This window comes from Equus asinus, chromosome 13, assembly GCF_041296235.1.
Source record: "Equus asinus isolate D_3611 breed Donkey chromosome 13, EquAss-T2T_v2, whole genome shotgun sequence".
NCBI lineage: Eukaryota > Metazoa > Chordata > Mammalia > Perissodactyla > Equidae > Equus > Equus asinus.
The window spans coordinates 18983287-19002674 of NC_091802.1; the positions used below are offsets into that span (position 1 = coordinate 18983287).

At 60.2% G+C, this 19388-nt stretch overlaps 1 protein-coding gene across 2 annotated transcripts; it reads left to right on the plus strand.

The window, feature by feature from the left end:
* The first annotated feature begins 3414 nt into the window (after positions 1-3414).
* Positions 3415-19218, plus strand: GIT1 (GIT ArfGAP 1). Of its 2 annotated transcripts, XM_044745164.2 has the most exons (21): positions 3415-3736; positions 9573-9706; positions 10189-10301; positions 10421-10526; positions 11087-11304; positions 11390-11484; positions 11822-11864; positions 13653-13679; positions 13868-13916; positions 14331-14403; positions 14986-15083; positions 15501-15612; positions 15745-15878; positions 16054-16206; positions 16335-16565; positions 16657-16710; positions 16878-16964; positions 17093-17166; positions 17275-17457; positions 17590-17653; positions 17813-19218. In XM_044745164.2, the coding sequence occupies exons 1-21, from the start codon at positions 3685-3687 to the stop codon at positions 18023-18025; spliced, it is 2313 nt and encodes a 770-aa protein (XP_044601099.1). In that variant the 5' UTR covers positions 3415-3684; the 3' UTR covers positions 18026-19218. The 2 variants fall into 2 exon arrangements, with proteins under 2 accessions (XP_044601099.1, XP_044601097.1); XM_044745162.2 differs by lacking the exon at positions 13653-13679 and having other exon boundaries at positions 3416-3736.
* The last annotated feature ends 170 nt before the right edge of the window (positions 19219-19388 follow it).

A 19388-nucleotide genomic window follows, 5' to 3' on the forward strand; every position in this document is an offset into this window, starting at 1 on the left:
TAAATGATGGAGGGGACTTCTAAGAAAGGTGCGAGGCATTGGTCCCAAGGGTCATTGGAACAACCAGGGGTCCGGCACCTGAAATATTATGTAGGAGTCTTCCCTTCCCTCTTAGAAAACTAAGCGCCTTGGGGCCAGCCCGGTGGCGCAGCGGTTAAGGTCGCACGTTCCGCTTCTCAGCGGCCTGGGGTTTGCCGGTTCGGATCCCGGGTGCGGACATGGCACCGCTTGGCACGCCATGCTGTGGTAGGCGTCCCACATATAAAGCAGAGGAAGATGGGCATGATGTTAGCTCAGGGCCAGTCTTCCTCAGCAAAAAAGAAGAGGACTGGCAGTGGTTAGCTCAGGGCTAATCTTCCTCAAAAAAAAAAAAAACAACTAAGCTCCATCTTCTAACTAAGCTCCATCTTCTACACTTAACATTGGAAGGAGAATGTCCACTAAGGACAGCCCCCTCCCCCCATACGCCCTCATTCCCCCCATACGCTGTCCTCTGCAAGGACCAGAGAGGGGCTGGGTAGAAAAAGCAGCAGGTGGCAGCTCCTCAACTTCACCCTATGTGGTCTCCCCAGGACAAGAGACTGACTCCAGAGACCGGCTCCTTCCTGAATAACTCCAGAGTAGAGAGGTTCTTCCAGAAAGGTTCCTGCAGAAGCTGTGGTAAAAGTGAAATTGGCTCTGGGGCCGCCTATTGCAAGGGCTGGAAGGACCTAGAGGGTCGGCCCAGTGCTTGGAGGAAGGACTGGAATGATAGGCCTGAGTTCCAATTCCACCTTATTAACTGTCTGACCTTACCTTAGGCAAATTGCTTAAATTTTCTGGTTTCTCAAACCACTCACCTGTAAAATGAAACTAAATACTACCTCCTGGGGTGAGCTAAGGATAGTAACTGCCTTGGAAGCGGCGCATGCCTCCCCCAACCAGGCCACTGAGACAGGTGGAGGGACCAGGCACAGTGCCTTCTTGAGCCCACCTTAGAACAAGTCGAGAATAAGGGATTCCATACCAGCCCTACTTAGAACAATCCAAGAAGTGTTTGTGTGGGAGGTGCTAGCAAAAGCTTGCAAACTCTCCGCGCCCCCCTCAGGTTTCTTTGTGTGGTCTTCTCTCCTTCCTCCTCCATACTCTGCGGTGCCAGGCCCGGGCGGGAAAGGATGAGGTAGGAGTGGACTGCCTCGCCCCTTTCTCCAGCCTGGGCGGGGCCAGCGGGCGTCTCCGGCAGCCGGGGACCGCTGCCCACCTCTACCACGAGAGGTCAGCAGAGTGTCGTGGCTGCAGCCGGAGTTGGGGAGGGGGCTGGAGCGGAGGAGGACCGGCTAGGAGTGGCCGGGAGAATGCCCGTACATTTCCTCATTAAATTGTTTTTAGAACCTTGTGCGTGATTTCTCTTTAACCGTCCTGCTTCCTGAGGTGGCGGTGTCTCCAAAAGGAAATTCAGAAACCCGTTTATCCCTAGCCCCTGGCCGAGAAGCTCAGCTGTGGCAGGGCTGGGGGTTTGGGGAACAAAGTTGGGAGAGTGGATCTTTGCCTGCGCCACACCCGGGTGTTCCCCGGGCCGACCAGAAGATGGGGGGTGGCGGGTAGCGGATGAATCGTGTTCTTACCTGGAAAAGTCTTGGAGTTGAAGGACTGGGGGAGCTCAGCCTGAATTGGAAGACCTATCCCCTGGGCAGCCGAGCTCTCTTTTTGCCAGGCGGCCCTAGACTCTAAACCCAGGTCGTTTTTTCCTCCGGCCTGAGAGCTCCAGCTGCCACGTGCTCGAGACGCGCCTACACAGCAGAGAAACAAAGACAGCCAAGCGATGGGACTGCCAGCAGCCGCCTCGACATTTAATAAATGAAATTCCATAGCTGGGGGTCGATCGGGGGTGAAGGGGCGGCCACTGCTCGTGGGCTGTATGCCCGGTAAGGGCGGCCTGGCCGCTCCTCCCGTCGCCCGGGATGGGGCCACCAAGCCCTTGGACTGACTCCTCGGTTCGGGTGCGGGTGCAGCACGCGGCGGCAGGTGGTGCCCCCGCCCCGCGCCGTCCCTCCTCCCCGCGAGGTATCTTTGCTCGCAAAAGCCCTGCCAGCTGAGCGGCTGGCTGTGGGGGGAGGGGAGGCCTGCAAGAAGATTTTTTTTAAAGGTGCGATTATAAATATACCTCGTGGATCGCGATTTGAAACAAACTTGTCAATCTGGGCTGCAGTGAAAGGCGATGGAGGCAGCTTTGCATGTATTTCTGGTGGTGTGACTCATGAGCATTACTTGTCTCCCCCAGGGAAGCAGCCTGCCCACCCACAAGTCACTGCTGCTCTGGCACCGCTGGGATAAAATCGACCAACTCCGGAACCTCTGTCCAAGGACTCCCCTCCTCCCCCCTTGTTACTGAGTAGGACTCCCTCCTGCTTAGGAACCCTCCCTTAATAGTGTCACCACAGATCTGGCCCCCAGGCCTGGTCCCGGGCACCCAGGTCCTCTCCCCAAAAGCAGAGCGCTCTGGCCTTTTGCTCTTGCAGGGATGGGGGCTGGGTGCACGCGGGGCCCACGTGTATGGGGGAGCATGCTCAGTGCAGGGGTGCACCCACGTGCGGCCTGCGCCTCCGCTCCCTGTCCCTCCACCTCTGCTGAGTCTCCCTGTGAAGTCCAGGAAGAAAGGCCACCACAAAAAAAAGGTCCCTGTATATTACGTGCGCGCACCCTGGACACACACCTCTGGTGACCCAGAAACAACGTGGATGTGTATAAGACGGATGCCAAGTGGATATTGCTGCACGTAGGCACAGTGGTCACTCCTCGGGAGGCCTTTAAAAACTGCCCAGATTCTTTCATTTCTGGATGGAAGCGTGGAGGAGGGGTAGATGTATTTTTAGCCTGGAGGCAGGGGGATACACTGCATGACCTCTCTGGCACTTGGGCGTCCATATTGTTGGTGGTGTGCTTAATCAGCAAGGGTGTGACCACACACACCGGGACACTCAGATATGGATAGAGAGGGGACGAGGACGCACATCTCACCCCAAGCAGAGATAGGCGGGCACCCCAAACCACAGCTCCTTGCCGAGGAGGGGGGCCTGGGCCTCCAGCTCCTTGTTCTCTTCCCTGATTCCGAGGGGTCACTGTCCCTGGGCCCTGAGCCCCCTGGGCCACTCTCCGTCTCGAAAGCGAAGGGGATGGGGCCCTGAGGGTGACTCACATTACCTTCGGGCCAGGGAAGCGTGGGAGCCGAGGCCAGGGCCGCAGGCGAAGCTGCCCGCTCTGGCCGGCGGCGACCGCGGCCCCTTTAAGCGCCCCCGCCCGGCCGCCCGCGCGCGGCTTCCTTTCTCCGGGAGGCGCGGCCGGCAGGGCCCGGCGGCGGGCGGCGCGCGGGCTGCCCCTCCCACGGTGGGCCGGGCCTGCGCCGCTTCCTGCAGGAGCGGCCGGGAGCCGCGCAGGGGGCGGGGAGAGCGAGCGGCGAGCGGCGAGCGGCGGCGGCGGGGCGGCGCGGGGTGGCGCGGGGCGGAGGGCGCCCGAGGGCGAGCGGGCGGGCGGGCACGGCGGGTTCCGGGCCAGCCCCAGGGCGGACGGTTGGCCGGGCGCGCGGAGCCTCGCCGGGGCCTTGCCGGAGCCGGGCCGGGCAGCAGGGGCCGCCGCCGCCCGGGCCCGCCGCCCGCGCCCGCGCCCCCCACGCTGGCCCAGAGGGCTGCGGCCGCGTCGCCGCTGAGGATGTCCCGGAAGGGGCCGCGAGCGGAGGTGTGTGCGGACTGCAGCGCCCCGGGTAAGCGGGCCGGGCCGGGGGCGGGACCGCGCACCGAGGCCGCCGCCGGGCGGGCGCCGGGGCCTGGCGGGAGCGCCGTGCGGGGCCGGAGGGCGGGGCGGGGCTGGGGGCTGCGGCCTCCGGCCTCGGGCTTCTGCCCCCGCCTGGGCCACTGCGGAGCCGCGTCCTTGGCGGGAGGGCCGGCCCGGGGGGCCCCTGTTCCCTCGCGTCCATGGACGAGCGAGGAAGGACATTCCCGGCGCCGCCTCCCACCCCTCAGTCTGAGGGAGGCGGGCAGCTAGTTGCCCCCCCTTCCATCTCCGTATCCAAACGGAAGCGCCAGCCTGGGGTGGCAGGAGGGCTGTGGCGGAGGCCGGCAGGGTTTAGGAGGTGGGGGCGAGTGTGGTTTTGTGTCATCTCAGTGCCACCCCCGCGTCTTGCACCTGCTGCTCGCATGGTCTGCGCTCCCGCCGGGGTGGCGGAGGGCAAGGGGTAGAGAGCTGGACAGATGGGCCAGGGGGGCCTGGATACTGTTTCCTCGGGAGAAGATGAGAGGGTGGCTACTCCTAGGACTCCCTACCCTTGGTTCCCAGGGCTGGGGCTCCTTGCAGGGCCTGGCCTTCAGGGCCATTATGAGCCTGGGCATCTTCCCCTGAGGCATCCCCAGGCCGCCTGGTGTCTGGGAGCAACTAGACTCAGCTTTTCCTGTGCCCCGGTAAGGCCTGCTTGGGAAGGTGGGCTTGGCATTGCCCCAGCCTGGGCACAGACCCCTCCAGGTCCCCTAGCCTAGTCTAGCCAGAAATGGATAGGGAGCAGTGCCGAGGGGTGCCTAGATTCCCCGGATCCAGCTGGCTTCCTGGCCTGCCTCCTGGCTGTGTTTACTGTAATAGTTCCCTTCTCCTTCCCAGCAGAGTCAGGTCCAGGCTGATGTGAAACCCCCCTTACCTGCTGAGGAAGTGAGGGGCAGTGACCCGAGAGGCTGCTCCCTTCTAATGTGGGAGGACACTGCCAGTGATGGGGCTCAGCAGCTGGCCTGGGGAAGGAAGTCCTGGCCCCTGTCCATCCTCTCTTTAGAAAAGGAGCCATCTCCCTGGGAGACCTCTGGGCAGGCTCAGGGGGTCTGTGTACTCCAGGAGGACTGTGGGCACAATTAAGTGTGAGAGCGTGGGGTGCTGTTTTGTGGGCCCATAACTTCCAGCCACCCTTTGCACAGGCTCAGGACCCCAACAGGTTGAGACCCACAGACGCTCTGGTGGTTCTGATGGCTCCAAGCTAGAGTGTTTGGGAACTGTGGATGCATGGCAGAGGCCCGGTACTCTGTGGATGGTTATGACCCTGGGGGCTTCTCTCAGGGCATGTCATGGTCTAGAGGGCTCTGAAGAAGCTATCTAGGGGGTATGTGTTCTTACCCCTAATTAGCTGGAAGCTATGATCCTCTGACCCCAACCACAGGCAAGTCTGGGGATGGCACAGCTAAGAGGAGAGCTTGCCTTCTGTATGTCTGTTCCAGGCTGTTCTGCACCTCTGCTGGGTGGGCATAGCACTTGAGGGGAAAGAAGGGCTGGGAGTGGGGGCTTAGCAGACACCCTATCGGGGGAGCCTGGATTTTAGTGTTACCTGTGTTTCCAGCTCACTCTGTGACCTATGGCCAGACTTCCCTGATTCTGGGCTTTAGCTTCCTCAACTGTGAGGCAAAAAGTTGGAGTAGAATGGTTTTTTTTTTTTTTTGAGGAAGATTAGCCCTGAGCTAACTACTGCCAGTCCTCCTCTTTTTTGCTGAGGAAGCCTGGTCCTGAGCTAACATCCGTGCCCATCTTCCTCTACTTTATATGTGGGACGCCTACCACAGCATGGTGTGCCAAACGGTGCCATGTCCGCACCCAGGATCTGAACCGGCGAACCCCAGGCCGCTGAGAAACAGAACGTGCGCACTTAACCGCTGCGCCACCAGGCCGGCCCCTGGAGTAGAATGGTTTTGAGGACCATCCCGTCTCCAAGTCTGTTGTCCTGATTCTGGGCCAGAGGGACATAGGGCAGCATCAGCAAGGCTGTTGTCCTTTCTTCATTGCATTTGGTTGTTTGGCTGAAGCCTCTGGATGCCTAGTGGGCTCAGGGAGGAGTGGTGTGTATCTGTGTTGGACTGCCCAGGTCCTGTCCCCAGTCCTAGTCCCACAGAGGCGTCCTGGATACTTCCTTTCCCCCTTATCCAGAATACAGGTCAGGAAGAGGCAGGTGGTGAGGATGGTGAGGTGGGCAGGGTGCTGACAAAGTCTTCCTCATCACCCCCCTACCCCCCACCGCCCCCAGCACCTGGCATAGTATCTGGCACTTAGCAGCTCCTCCCCAAGTGTATCGATGCTTGTCAGGACCCCAGCTGGCTACTTGGGCTAACCCCCCACCCCTACCCTATGATACATAGAGTAGCATTCTGAGTCTGGGAACTGTAGCAGCCCAGGTAAGAGGCTTGAGGCTAACAGCACCTCCTTAGCGGATGTCTCCCACCAGAGTCTTGGGCTTCTCTCACTGTGAGAGGAACCCTGTATTCCTAGCTCTAGGAGTGAGGTTGTCCCCTTTTTGTAGTTGGTTAATTTGGGGGGTCATGAAGGTGAAAGGTGAGATGCAGACTGACCCCAAAGGGTGCCATCCTCCCTCTGCTCCCAGGCCTAGGCACACAGGGGACAAGTGTGAGCATGTTGTGAGGCAGCTGGACATAGCATGGCTGCTGTGGCATGTCGTGTCACCTCTCACGCACCATCTGTGTCCCTGCCTGCCTTAGGAATCCCAAGAGAGGGGCAGGGGTCAGGGAACCCTGGAGAATGTGTGTTCCCCCTTCCTTCCCCTCCACTCCCCCTGCCGCACGGTCCCGGCCCAGCTCTCACACCATGGGCCTTCTTCTGCTGCTTGGGCAGCCCCAGGCACAGGAGTGAAGACCTCAAGATGCCCATCCTAAGGGCATCTTGGATGAGCAGGGCTGGCCACTGGCTGGGGACATGGGGGAACCTGCAGGCTCATTTGTCTCTTCATAATGTAGCCTGTGGTGTGGGGTGAATGGTGGGCTTCCTTCCTCTGCTGTTGAGGTATGACTTACGTACAGCAAAGTGCCTGCACCTGCCTGTTCACTTGATGAGTTTTCACATGTGTATCTACCTGCATAACCACCACTCTAATCAAGAGATAGAGCATTTCCATCACTTCGTGGGGCTTTCTCCTGCCCCCTCCCAGTCAGCGCCCCCAAAGGTAACTGCCGTTCTGACCTCTATCCCCATGGATTTCTCTTGTCTGCTTTCAGAATGGTGGGCTTCTCCCTCTTGTCCAGTGAGGCTCTGGTCCCTAGCTCGTTTATAGCACATTTACTGGCCCTAGAGGCTATTAGTGGCTTTGGGTGGTGACATGAATTCACCTTAGTAGAGGCCTCCATGGGGTTGGCACTAGTTAACATTATCCCAGGACCCCTCCTGCCACTTGCCCACACTTGCCAGACCCTCATCCTGACTGAGGCAGAAGCCCAGGGGGAGTGTTGGCAGGATCCTGAGGAGGTTACCACATCCCACAACCCTTATGTGCCCTGTCCCTTCTGTTTGGTCTAGGGAGCCTCTTAGGGGCAAGGGTCCCTTAACCTTAAACTACAATAGCCATTTGACTTTCAGAAACCTTCCTGGCCCTTCTGCTTAGGAACTGGCCTAGGAGGCCTTGGGGGCACCTGCTTGGGGAGGCCTGAGTCCCCTTGGGCATAGGGAGCACAGAGTAGGGTTAGAATGGGCATCTTGTCTGCGTCATCCAGAACTGCATTGGCACCAGTGTGCCCCAGACCAGGACAGTGTCCCCTACCCACCCTTCCTATTTCAGGTCACTGTGGAGGAGAGGGAGGACTCCTCCCCCTGGCTGGAGAGTGCTCAGCAAAGCCTGGACCACGGTCCCCGGATCCTGGTCTTTTGGGCACTGCCATGTTCAGGGGCTCACCGTGTCTGGTCTGGACCTGGATATCTGGCCAGCGTTCCCTGGCCTGGCTTCTCCGATAGGGCTACGGGCCTCGGGTGGAGGCCTCAGGGCAGCCCATTTATGATCCTGGCCTGGGCGGCTCCCCACTTACAGGAAACCCACCATTTCAACAAGAGGAATTTAGGCTGCGTCATTTCCAGCTTCCTGCCTGGACTGCCGGAGGTGGCTGGCGGGCAGACCCCTGACCCAGTAGTGTTTGAGAGTGGGGAGAGGGAGCTTTCCATGCCTGGGGTGCCTCACTGTTTGGGTAGAGCCAACACTAAAGTGTGCCCTAGGGCTCCCCCTTTTGGCACAATGGTGGGTCCCTCCCTTGTGGGCCCCTGGAATCAGCCCCCAAGGAAGGAAGGTGTGTGGCGGCACCTTGTGCATCCTCTGTTGCCCTGTTTTGGGGGGAGGATCCCTAAAGAAGCCCAGACCCAAAGAGCTGAGCTGCTTCTTTCACTTCCCGTTTCCATGCCGTGGAGGGGACACTCACTATGGGCAGAGCTCAGGCTGTGCCCTGACTCACAGTTCTGGGAACTCTGATGGAAGGGTCTCAGGGAAGGGTCTGAGAATTGCCCCCTGGTTGAAGAGACTCTCATTACCCCAACCCGGCCCCTCCCCTCCCTACGGGGGTCCACTTACGGACTCCCTGAGCACGAAGGGGCAAGGCAGAGAGCCAGACCCCCGCCCCCCAGGACGGGGCTTCCTGAGACTGGGCGGGGGCCTGGGCAGAGCACAGTGTCCTGGGAGAGAGGCTCCCTGCCCCCACTCTCCAGCGGCACACAATGGCTGCTTTCTCCCCCGTGACCTTTCCGCAGCCTGAGCTGTATGCAGCTGTCTCCTCCCCCTCTCCCAAGGGGCCTGGGATGGGTGGCATCTCCCCTGCCCTTGAGAAGGACCCCAGAAGCTCCCACCCGATCCTGGCCCCTCTTCTTGTTTCCGAATTTCACTCCTTCTCACCGTCTGAAGAGTGGCTCCCAGGGCCCTTGCCCACTTGGGGCTGCCCCCTTTGGGGCAGGGGCACAGGGACAGCAGCAGGTGTGGATGTGGGTTGGTCTCTGGTATCTAGGTGCCTGGGTCCACATCCCAGCAATCCCATTCATTAGCCGTGTGACCTTGAGCAAGCGCTGTAACCTCTCTGAGCCATGGTTTCCTCACTGGTAAAGGGAAGGGTAGTATTTCCTACCTTACCTGACAGTTGTGAGAGGCATCATACATACAGCACCCGGCTGGTACACAGTGGGTGCTCAATCAGTGTTAGTTCCTTTGCTCTCTCCATCCTCCTTGAGAGGGGCTCCAGCTCAGCCCATCAGTGATGGAGGCTCAGGCATGAAAAGGCCTATTGCCTGCCAGGATGAGGGCAGAGGCAGGAGCCGGTGGAAGGATGCAATAGATTAGGCATGTGGGCCAGTGGTTCCCACAGAAGCCTGGGTGCAGGAGAAATGTGGCACAAACCCAGACACAGGAGCAGTGGCTAGGGATGTCTGGCATGTAGCATCAGGGTTGGATCCCCTAGGGGATTCCTGCCTCCCTGGGGAAGGGCTGGGGCAGCAGTCTTGTTCCCTGGGGAAAGGCTGTGGGACTGGTAGTGGTGACTGCAGGACAGGAAGCCGTGCTGGCTGAGTAGACCCTGGGGACTACACCTCCCCAGAGGTGCAAAGATGTGTGGGAAAGGGCATGGCTCCCCCCTCCCACTGCCGCAGCTCAGCTTTCTCTTCAGGAGTCTGTGTGTGCCGATGGTTGCGCTCCGAGACCTTTGGGGAGCCGAGTGAGTGGATATGTGTGCAGGACTAAGCATGGGGTGGGCCCAGAGCAGGTGCTCAGGAGGTCTCACCCATCGTCCGACTGTGGCTGACCCTTGCCCCCACCCCGGCAGACCCTGGCTGGGCCTCCATCAGCAGGGGTGTGCTGGTGTGTGATGAGTGCTGCAGTGTGCACCGGAGTCTGGGACGCCACATCTCCATTGTCAAGCACCTTCGCCACAGCGCCTGGCCTCCCACGCTGCTGCAGGTACTGGGCTGGGTCAGGTGGTTCCTGTTCCCCACAGAGTGTGCTGAACGCAGGCACCTTTCCCTCACCCCCAAACACACTGCTCTCTCGAGTCTGCAGCTTCTAGGGGGCAGCACTCAGCTGGGGCAGAACGTAACCCTGACCCCCTCCACCCTCTGCTCGCCTGCACAGAGGCAGCTTCCAGGACTGGAGTCACACAGACCTGGGCTCTCACATGGCTCTGCCACTTACGCTTGGCCACGTAGCATTGAGCAAGTCGTTTAGCCTCTCTAAGCTTTGGCATGCCCACCATGCGGCCTGAAGTGCTCAACAGGACTCACATCCTTGGGTGGCCCAGCTGAATGGAGGTGCGACAGTGCCAGGCACACAGTAGGCCCCTTGGTCCTGTTTCCAGCCATGCCGGCTGTGGCCGGCACTCAGAGGTGTTTCCCCCAGTGCCCTGCGTACAGTGGGCCCTCTCACTTGGCATCTCTTCCCTGCAGATGGTGCACACACTCGCCAGCAACGGGGCCAACTCCATCTGGGAGCATTCCCTGCTGGACCCCGCACAAGTGCAGAGCGGCCGGCGCAAAGCCAACCCCCAAGATAAAGTCCAGTGAGTCAGCTGAGGGGTGGTGGCGGGGGCTGTGTGGTCCAGGACATGGGCCCGGGAGGTGGCCAGGTGACCAGCCTCTCCTGCTTTGCTCCCCATTTCCTCCTGTGTGCCCCACACAGCCCCATCAAGTCAGAGTTCATCAGGGCCAAGTACCAGATGCTGGCGTTTGTGCACAAGCTTCCCTGCCGGGATGACGACGGGGTCACTGCCAAAGACCTCAGCAAGGTTTGAGGGGGCCCCACGACACATGGGTGGGCCTCCCCTCTTCTCACCCATGATGCCCTGAAGGCCTCTTCTTTGTCACCACTGAGCCCTAGGCCCCAAAGGCAGCCAGGTCAGGCAAGAACAGTGGACATGGTGGAGGGACAAGGTTGCATGGTCAGGCTGCGTGTGGTCAAGGCCCCTCAAGTCCTAAGTGGACACACAAAGCTAAAATGCCCCAGCTGCTGCCCTCAAGCCAGGGAAACTTGGGGCAGTTTCTTAGCCTCTCAGAGCCTCAGTTTCCTCATTGGTAAAATGGGAAGGAAATAACGGCATCCACCTCATGGGTAGTATCTGTTCCAAGCAGAGCACACAGCACGTGGTCTGTGGTGACCGATGGCAGCTTTTACTAACTGGCATTAACTCCTAGTGGGAAGCCCTCAGTCCTCCCTGACAAGCCAGTTTCAGTTGGGTCCCTCGGAGCTGGTAGGACTCCCAGGAGCTGTCTGGACTAGGTGCAGCTTGAGGGGAAGAGGGCCTCACGCACACACACACACATTTGTTGCACACTCTGCTCCTTGCAGCAATTGCACTCAAGCGTGCGGACGGGCAACTTGGAGACATGTCTGCGCCTGCTGTCCCTGGGTGCCCAGGCCAACTTCTTCCACCCAGAGAAGGGCACCACCCCTCTGCACGTGGCTGCCAAGGCGGGGCAGACGCTGCAGGCTGAGCTTCTTGTAGTGTATGGGGCTGACCCTGGCTCCCCTGACGTTAATGGCCGCACGCCCATTGACTATGCCAGGTGAGGGTCGGCTGCAGGGTGAGGCTTGGGCGGGTGGGGGCAGTGGGCTCCTGCTGCAGGGCTGAGCCAAGCCCCCTCCCCACAGGCAGGCGGGGCACCATGAGCTGGCGGAAAGGCTAGTCGAGTGCCAGTATGAGCTCACTGACCGGTTGGCCTTCTATCTCTGTGGACGCAAGCCGGGTGAGCAGAGTGTGGGGCTGGCCTGGCTGGGCCAGGCAGGTGGGACCCAGACACACCCCAGCAGCAGGTGCCATGGTGACAAAGCCGGCTGGGGAACAGCGTTGCTAGGCAACTGGCTCCTGTGAAATTGCTGCAGGCTCTGGGCTGCAGCACGTTAGGGTAGGGAGTGGGGGTGGGCATAACTTCCAGCCAGCTCCCAGGGCTCTTGGGGGTGGCCTGCCCTCCTCCCTTTCCCCTGACACTTCTGGGTGCCAAGCCCTGCTCATGGCAGTGAGGTGGGCTCCCAGCTGCTAAGGCCACCCCATACCAGTGACTTGGCATTTTTATTTTGGTTCAGATCACAAGAATGGGCATTACATCATCCCACAGATGGCTGACAGGTGAGTCCCCACCTGATGCCCCTTCCCAGAGGCTCTTGTATGCCATGTGGATGCCGGACCCCCAGAGCCCCTACCCCTCCCACTCCCCAGGCTTTAGGGGCCTGGGACCCCCATCCCCATCCTCAGGGCTGAAGGCACAAGCATTTCACAGTCCAGTCCTCACTGCCTAATTCTGGGCCCCAAGGCAGGTAAGAAATGTCAACTCAGCACATGGCCAGCACAGCCTTAGCCCCAAGGCTGTCAAGTACATAGGACTTGAGTACAAGGAAAACCCCCAGGAGTGGTGGGTCGCTGGGTTCTGCTCCCAGTGGCACTAACCCCACTGTAAAATCTTGAGACAAGCCTCTGCTCTCCAGTGAAAAGGTGCTGGGCTCCAGGGGTTTGACCAACTGTGGGACTACTGGCCAGGCCTCTGTGGTGCGCTCAGAAATTGGGCAGAGGCTGGGGGTCAGGGACCAGCACAGTGGAGGTGTTTCTGCCTCTGCTCTGAGAGGCCCCAGGCACCCAGGCTGTGGGGGACTCTCACCTGGCTCACAAGATGGATGCTAGTGCCACCTGGTGGCCGCCTGTAGTGGCCAATTCTTCATGCCAAGCGGTGCCTGCTGGCCTGGATCTGGAGAGAGGAGCCTCCCTCCCTCTGCAGAGGCCGGTATAGGCAGATGGAGATGGTCAGGCCTGGGCACCTTGGATCCCTGAAGCCAGACCTCCTCTTTTCTGACACCCCAAGACTCCCCTCTCCTTCTCTCATCTGATTGTGCCTGGCGTGTGTGCCTGTGTGCGCGTGGGGGGGGTGTGTGTGTTGTAAACACATACGGGCGTGTACGCAATGAATTGTTAACCGAGTGCCTTCCCAGTGCCAGCTGCTGTGCTTGGCACTGGCAGAGAGGTAACTCAGGTGCGATCCCTGCTCTGAAGGAGCTCACAGTCCAGGAGACGGGGCAGGCTGGTTAGACAGTTGTAGTCCCGTGTGGGGGGTGCAGCAAGAGAGGAAAAGGCGCAGGCGTCAGAAATGCCGTGCCAGGAACTGCAGGCAGATCGTGTGGCTGGAGCGTAGTGTCAGAGGCAGGGAGTCCCAGGAGCAAGACTGGAATAGAGATGGGGCAAGAGAGTGGCCGGACCTGTGAGCCCCGACAAGAGTCGTGACCATCCTGAGGGCAGAGAGGTTCCGAGCATGGGTGTGTGGAGTCAGCTCTGCCGCTTACTGCCTATGTGACTTCAGGCAGGCTCCTTAACCTCTCTGAGCCCTGGTTACTTCACCTAGGAATGAAGATGACAGTACCTATCTTTCTTGGCTGTTGAGAGGATTAATAAGACAATGCATGCAAAACACTTAGCCTATTTTTTAAAGTGAGCTTTTTGTTGAAGTATGCCATATATACCTGTTACTAGTGAAATGTTTTGAAGGCCAGTGGTAGTACAGCCAAATGTGTCAAAAAGATCACCCTGGCTGCTGGGAGGAAAAAAGATTGTAGGGGCAAGACTGGAAGTAAGAAGATGGATTAAGAAACTGTTGCAGAAGCTCAGGCAAGAGGAAAGGACGGCAGAACCTGGGGAAGGCTTGGCCGGAGCTGGAGGGAGACGGATGTGACTCCTGGGAGCTGATGTTGGTGCTGGGCCAGCCGGTTACTGAGAGAGGCCGGGGGGATGAGCTCAGTTTTGTATACCCTGGGTCTGGCGTGCACATGGAGATGGGTCTGAGCTTGACGTGGGAAGGCGTGTGCTACCCTGCTGCTGGGTAATTGCTGCCTCTGTCCTGTTCTTCCCTCTGCTGCCTTCCTCTGGACTTAGATCTCGACAAAAGTGCATGTCTCAGAGGTATATGGGGCCTGCGGGGAGCAGGCTCTGGAGGTTGGGTGGGGTGGGGAGGCACTTGGCGTGCGGCATCTGGGGTGTCATCTCCCTGGGATCCCCGCATGTTTGGGAGTCACTGGCAGGGGTCTGGCCACCTCTCAAGTCTGGCCTCTCCCCTCCTTCCCATTCCCATCTCCTTCCTTCGTCCACAGCCTGGACCTGTCCGAGTTGGCCAAAGCTGCCAAGAAGAAGCTGCAGGCGGTGAGTCTGCTCAGACAGGCCCCTAAGACGGAGCTGCCTCCCGTCCCTGACCCCCTGCCCCTGCGATTGCTCCCCCATCCTCTGACCTGGTGCCCTTTTCCAAGTCTTTGACTTGCCCTTTACTCTAGCCTCCCCAGCCTCCTCTCCTCCACCTCCTGACCCCTTATCTTGGACCCTGGCTCTGCCCTCCAAAGGCTCGCGGGGCCCTAACTCTACCTCTGACCTGGAGGGAACTAACCAGTCTGGTCTGGTCTCCCTCTGTCCTCTCCTACCTTGGAGCTTGGCAGACCGACCCCTACCCCAGTTTCTAGTTCTGAGCTGTTTCCCATGCTTTATGACACCTGGTGAGCTGGCCTTGTCAGCAGTGAGGGCCAGCTGACCTGACAAAGCCTGGGTCTCCCTCTCTGCCTCCAGCTCAGCAACCGGCTTTTTGAGGAACTTGCCATGGACGTGTATGACGAGGTGGACCGAAGAGAAAATGATGCTGGTGAGCCAGAGGGCATCAGGGCTGGCTGGATGGGACAAGAGCACCTACCAGGACCTGGCGTGGCTCTTGGGTCCTTTCTCTGGGACTAAAAAGGGGTGCCTGGGGTTGGGCTGCTCAGCAGGGCTGCAAATAAGCCCCTGCTAGCCGTGAGCCCACCTGGACAGCTTCCCCAGCTGGGCAGCATGTGCTGAGCTGGGGCAGCCAGCCTGCTCCTCCCACCCCCCCCCCCCCCCCCCCCCCCGACTGGGACTCCTCTGCTCTGGCTGCCTCCCACTTTGGCTCTCTCCCCAGTCCCGCTCCGCCCCTCTACATCACTCGTTCCTGGCCACAGCCAGATTCCATCCCAAACTCTGGGTCGGGGCTGGCGGGAGGGAGTTGCCTTGTTCTGTTCTGTTCGTTAGTCCTCAGCCAGCCTCGCCCAGCCTTGCCCTGACCCAGCCTTGTTTTGTGTGTCTGAAGACCACCCCTGTTTTGAACACCAGCGCTTGTGGGGAGGTGCTGGAAGGCTGTGCTGCCCTTCCCCACCCCCGTTCCATGGGCCTGGCCACCGTGGATGATCTGTTCCCTGCCCCTCCCCCACAGTGTGGCTGGCTACCCAAAACCACAGCACCCTGGTGACGGAACGCAGTGCTGTGCCCTTCCTGCCTGTTAACCCCGAATACTCAGCCACACGGAATCAGGTGAGGGGGCTGGATGGGGGGCCTGGGGTGGTCTCCTCCCCTCCTGGGGTCGCAGCACTGTGGGCCTGCCCTTCCTCACAGGCTGTTGTCTAGGCCGGGAACTGGGCCCGCTCTTCTCCACCTCTGGCTCAGGCCTCCCTCAGGGCCTGGCTGGCACTGGGATTTGGGAATGGGGAAGAGGCTGTTCTTTTGAGCACTTGGTGAGCAGCCTCCGGGGGGTGTTCCAGCCTCTTCCCGAGAGCTCCCCTAGGCGCCTTGAATCTCTGTCATCTCCCATCTCTGTCCTGGCCAGGTGAACAGGCTGGCGTATTTCAGCTGTGGTTAAATCAGAGCAGGGGGCTGGCTTACCACTTTGTCCTACCCCCATGTGTCAGTTGGCCTGGTCCTCATGCCGGCCTGGTCCTTTCTGCCTTGCAGGGGCGACAGAAGTTGGCTCGCTTTAATGCCCGAGAATTTGCCACCTTGATCATTGACATTCTCAGTGAGGCCAAGCGGAGACAACAGGGCAAGAGCCTGAGCAGCCCCACAGGTGGGAAGGGTGCGGATAGGGTGCAGGCAGTGGGCACTGTCCCAGGATGTTCTCTTTCATGGCTCCCTCTCGGAGGTGGCATGATAGACGGGTTATGTGGCTGAGTCCTGAGTGACAGGCCTGTGCCCTCAGACAACCTCGAGCTGTCTGCACGGAGCCAGAGTGACCTCGACGACCAGCACGACTACGACAGCGTGGCCTCGGACGAGGACACAGACCAGGAGCCTCTGCGTAGTGCCGGCGCCACTCGGAACAACCGTGCCCGGGTCTGAGCACTGCCCCTCCCCAAACCCTCCCCTGGCCTCCACCACGGCCCAGTTCTATCCTGTTGTAGCCTGGGGCCTTGGGGACAAGCGGGCTGGTCACGGCCTCGAGAGCAGCCCTCTGAGGGCATTCATCCTCTGCCCCTGATGGCTGACAGGTGTGTGTGTTGCTCTGCAGAGCATGGACTCCTCAGACCTGTCCGATGGGGCCGTGACGCTGCAGGAATACCTGGAGCTGAAGAAGGCCCTGGCCACCTCCGAGGCAAAGGTGCAGCAGCTCATGAAGGTCAACAGCAGCTTGAGTGACGAACTCCGGAGGCTGCAGAGGGAGGTGAGGGCTGCACCCTCGGTGCCAGTGAGGGGGCTCCAAGAGCCCTGCTGGAGGCGAATCACCCCCTCCCAGAGGCGGGGGTGCCGCCTAGACCCTCCAGGGTTTCTCACACCACTCTGGACTTTCAGATCCACAAGCTGCAGGCAGAGAACTTGCAGATCCGGCAGCCCCCAGGGCCGGTGCCCACACCCCCACTCCCCAGTGAACGGGCAGAACACACGTCCATGGGGCCTGGCGGGAGTGCCCACCGCAGGGACCGCCAGGCCTTCTCCATGTATGAACCAGGTTCTGCCCTGAAGCCCTTTGGGGGCCCACCTGGGGACGAGCTCACCACCCGACTACAGCCTTTCCACAGCACTGTGAGTTGTCTGCGGGTCTCAAGGGGGTGGGGAAACAGAGGGTTGGGGCTGCCACAGGGCCCTCCATGACGCCCCCTTTGCTAACCTCCAGGAGCTGGAGGATGACGCCATCTACTCAGTGCACGTCCCTGCTGGCCTTTACCGGGTAAGCAGGGGCTGGGGGAGGGGGTTCTGTTTCTGCAAATAGGTTTGGAGCCCCAGTACGTGCTAGGCTTTGTGCTGGATGCTGGGCACAGGGATGACAGCATACATGGTCCCCCCTCACGGCGGGGGACCACTGCAGAGACTGACTCCAGCCCTTCTGGGTTTCAGATCCGGAAGGGGGTGTCAGCCTCAGCTGTGCCCTTCACACCCTCGTCCCCACTGCTGTCGTGCCCCCAGGAAGGAAGCCGCCACACGGTAATGTTCCCATTCCCCTTGCCCAGGGCTCAGGGTGAATGAGACGTGTGGATGGGAGGTGAAGGGGGCTGTGAGGGTCCGTGAATGTGCACCTCACCTACCGCCCCCCCCTTCCCTGTTCCCTGCAGAGCAAGCTTTCCCGCCATGGCAGTGGTGCTGACAGCGACTATGAGAACACGCAGAGTGGGGACCCGCTGCTTGGGTGAGGCACCCCACAGGGAGGGGGCTGAGCGGGCCCTGGAGGCCCTGCGAGGGCTCAGGCAAGCAGCCTCATGGCCAGAATGTGTCTCTTTCCAACCCTGGGCCTCAGACTGGAAGGGAAGAGGTTTCTAGAGCTGGGCAAGGAGGACGACTTCCACCCAGAGTTGGAAAGCCTGGATGGAGACCTCGACCCTGGGCTTCCCAGCACGGAGGATGTCATCCTGAAGACGGAGCAGGTCACCAAGAACATTCAGGAATTGTTGCGAGCTGCCCAGGAATTCAAGCATGACAGGTATAGAGGCGAGGCGCAGGCTCATAGAGGCCTCTGGTGTCGCAGAGGTCAAGAGAGGGGCCATGTTCCACCGTCCCTGGGAACCTTCCTTGAAAGCCCCCCACTAATTTATGCCCTCCCCTCCCCCAACAGCTTTGTGCCCTGCTCAGAGAAGATCCATTTGGCTGTGACCGAGATGGCCTCTCTCTTCCCAAAGGTACACAGGCCAGAGAGAGGAGCAGGACTGGGAGGGCCTCAGGGTGGGGCAGGTGTAGAGAATCCGACTGCTACCTGGCTGGAGACATGGACACACTGGGCCATGACCATGGCTCATGGTTTGAAGTCCAAGGCCCAGCTCCCTCCTCCTTCCCTCCAGAGGCCGGCCCTGGAACCTGTGCGCAGCTCCCTGCGTCTGCTCAACGCCAGCGCCTACAGGCTGCAGAGCGAGTGCCGGAAGACGGTGCCCCCGGAGCCTGGCGCCCCCGTGGACTTCCAGCTGTTGACTCAACAGGTGATCCAGTGCGCCTACGACATCGCCAAGGCTGCCAAGCAGCTGGTCACCATCACCACCCGAGAGAAAAAGCAGTGACCACTCTCCCTGCACCCTCACCTGCACCCTGGGACCTCACTGGCCATGGGAGCTGGGCCACTCCAGACACTAATCCCCACCCCAACAGAGCCGCCGGCCCAAGTGCCCTTAGTGCTGCCGCTCTCTCCTGGCAGCCAGGCGCCCTGGTGCCCGCCCCCTTCCAGCCCCCAAGGATGGGGAGGTGGGGTGGCAGGAGCTTCTGTCCCCCACATTCCATGCACCTCCCCCTGTACATAGCATCCCCTCCCCTTCTAGCGTGCAGGGGCCTGTACGGTATCACTCCCAGCCCCTTGCCCTCCAGGGCACCCTAAGCAAAGGGTCGGGTGGGGACACTCCAGGTGGGGCGGTTCTCCCTACATGCACCCCACCCCCATGAGCCAGTTCAGCCCTGTTGGGGGCTGAGCGGGGGCATCCCCCTCCTTTGTACATAATCTCTGTGGATGTCCCCACCCTGTAGCCACCAGCCCCCCTGCTGCTCTCCTTTAATGCCAAATGGCCCCTGCCTAGGGCACAGGCTTCAACCTGTGTTCCCGGGGTCCCCAGCAGCAAACACTGGAAAATCTTTTTTTCTCTCCTCTCTTCCACCCCTTAACTTTAACGTTGTGGTAACTGAGTGTCCCTGCGTGCCTGCGTGTGAATGTGCGGGGCGGCAGTGCCGTTCCCGAGGCCTGGCCCGTCGGGAGTTTTGTGAGGGAGGAGGGGACCAGAATAGCAGGACCAGCGTTGGGGGTCAGCCCCCCCAATCCTGGGGCCAGGGACAACGGGGTAATCAGCTGGGGTCCTGCCCGCTGCCTCCCCTCATCACTCCCCCTACTCATACCCCTTCTCTATGAACTTAAAAACCACTTCCCTCCATCTCTCCTCCCCCTCCCTTGTGGAGGGGAAATGTGCTGGCTGGGGCAGAGAACTGAGCACCTGAGCCTGGGGCTGGCTCCCTGGGGTCCCCAACTCAGCTGAGAGCCCCCTCCCCAAAACCTCTGAGAGGCCAGGTGCCTGCGCCTGCAGTCTCTGGGTACCTGGAACCTGGGCTGCAGCCTGGGAACGCTGGAGAGGCAGATGGCAGCGCCTCCCAGCTCTCGTCCCCATCCTGCCTCTGTCCCAGGGGGCCAGGTTCTACCTGTGTGGTGGTGGGTGGGCTGACTGTCAAGACATGTGTCATGTACATTTGTATCAAAAATAAATAAGTGACCATGTGCTGTTTCTGATGCTTGGAGGATTCGGGGGAGGGGGAGCGTTGGGTAGATGGCAGACACGAAAGGGAGAAAAACAAACCTGGCAAGAGTATGAAGCAAGTGCAGACTACAACTGCTCCAGACTGGGTCCTGGCGGGAAGGGGAGCCCTTGTGTTGTCTGTTAGAAAAGG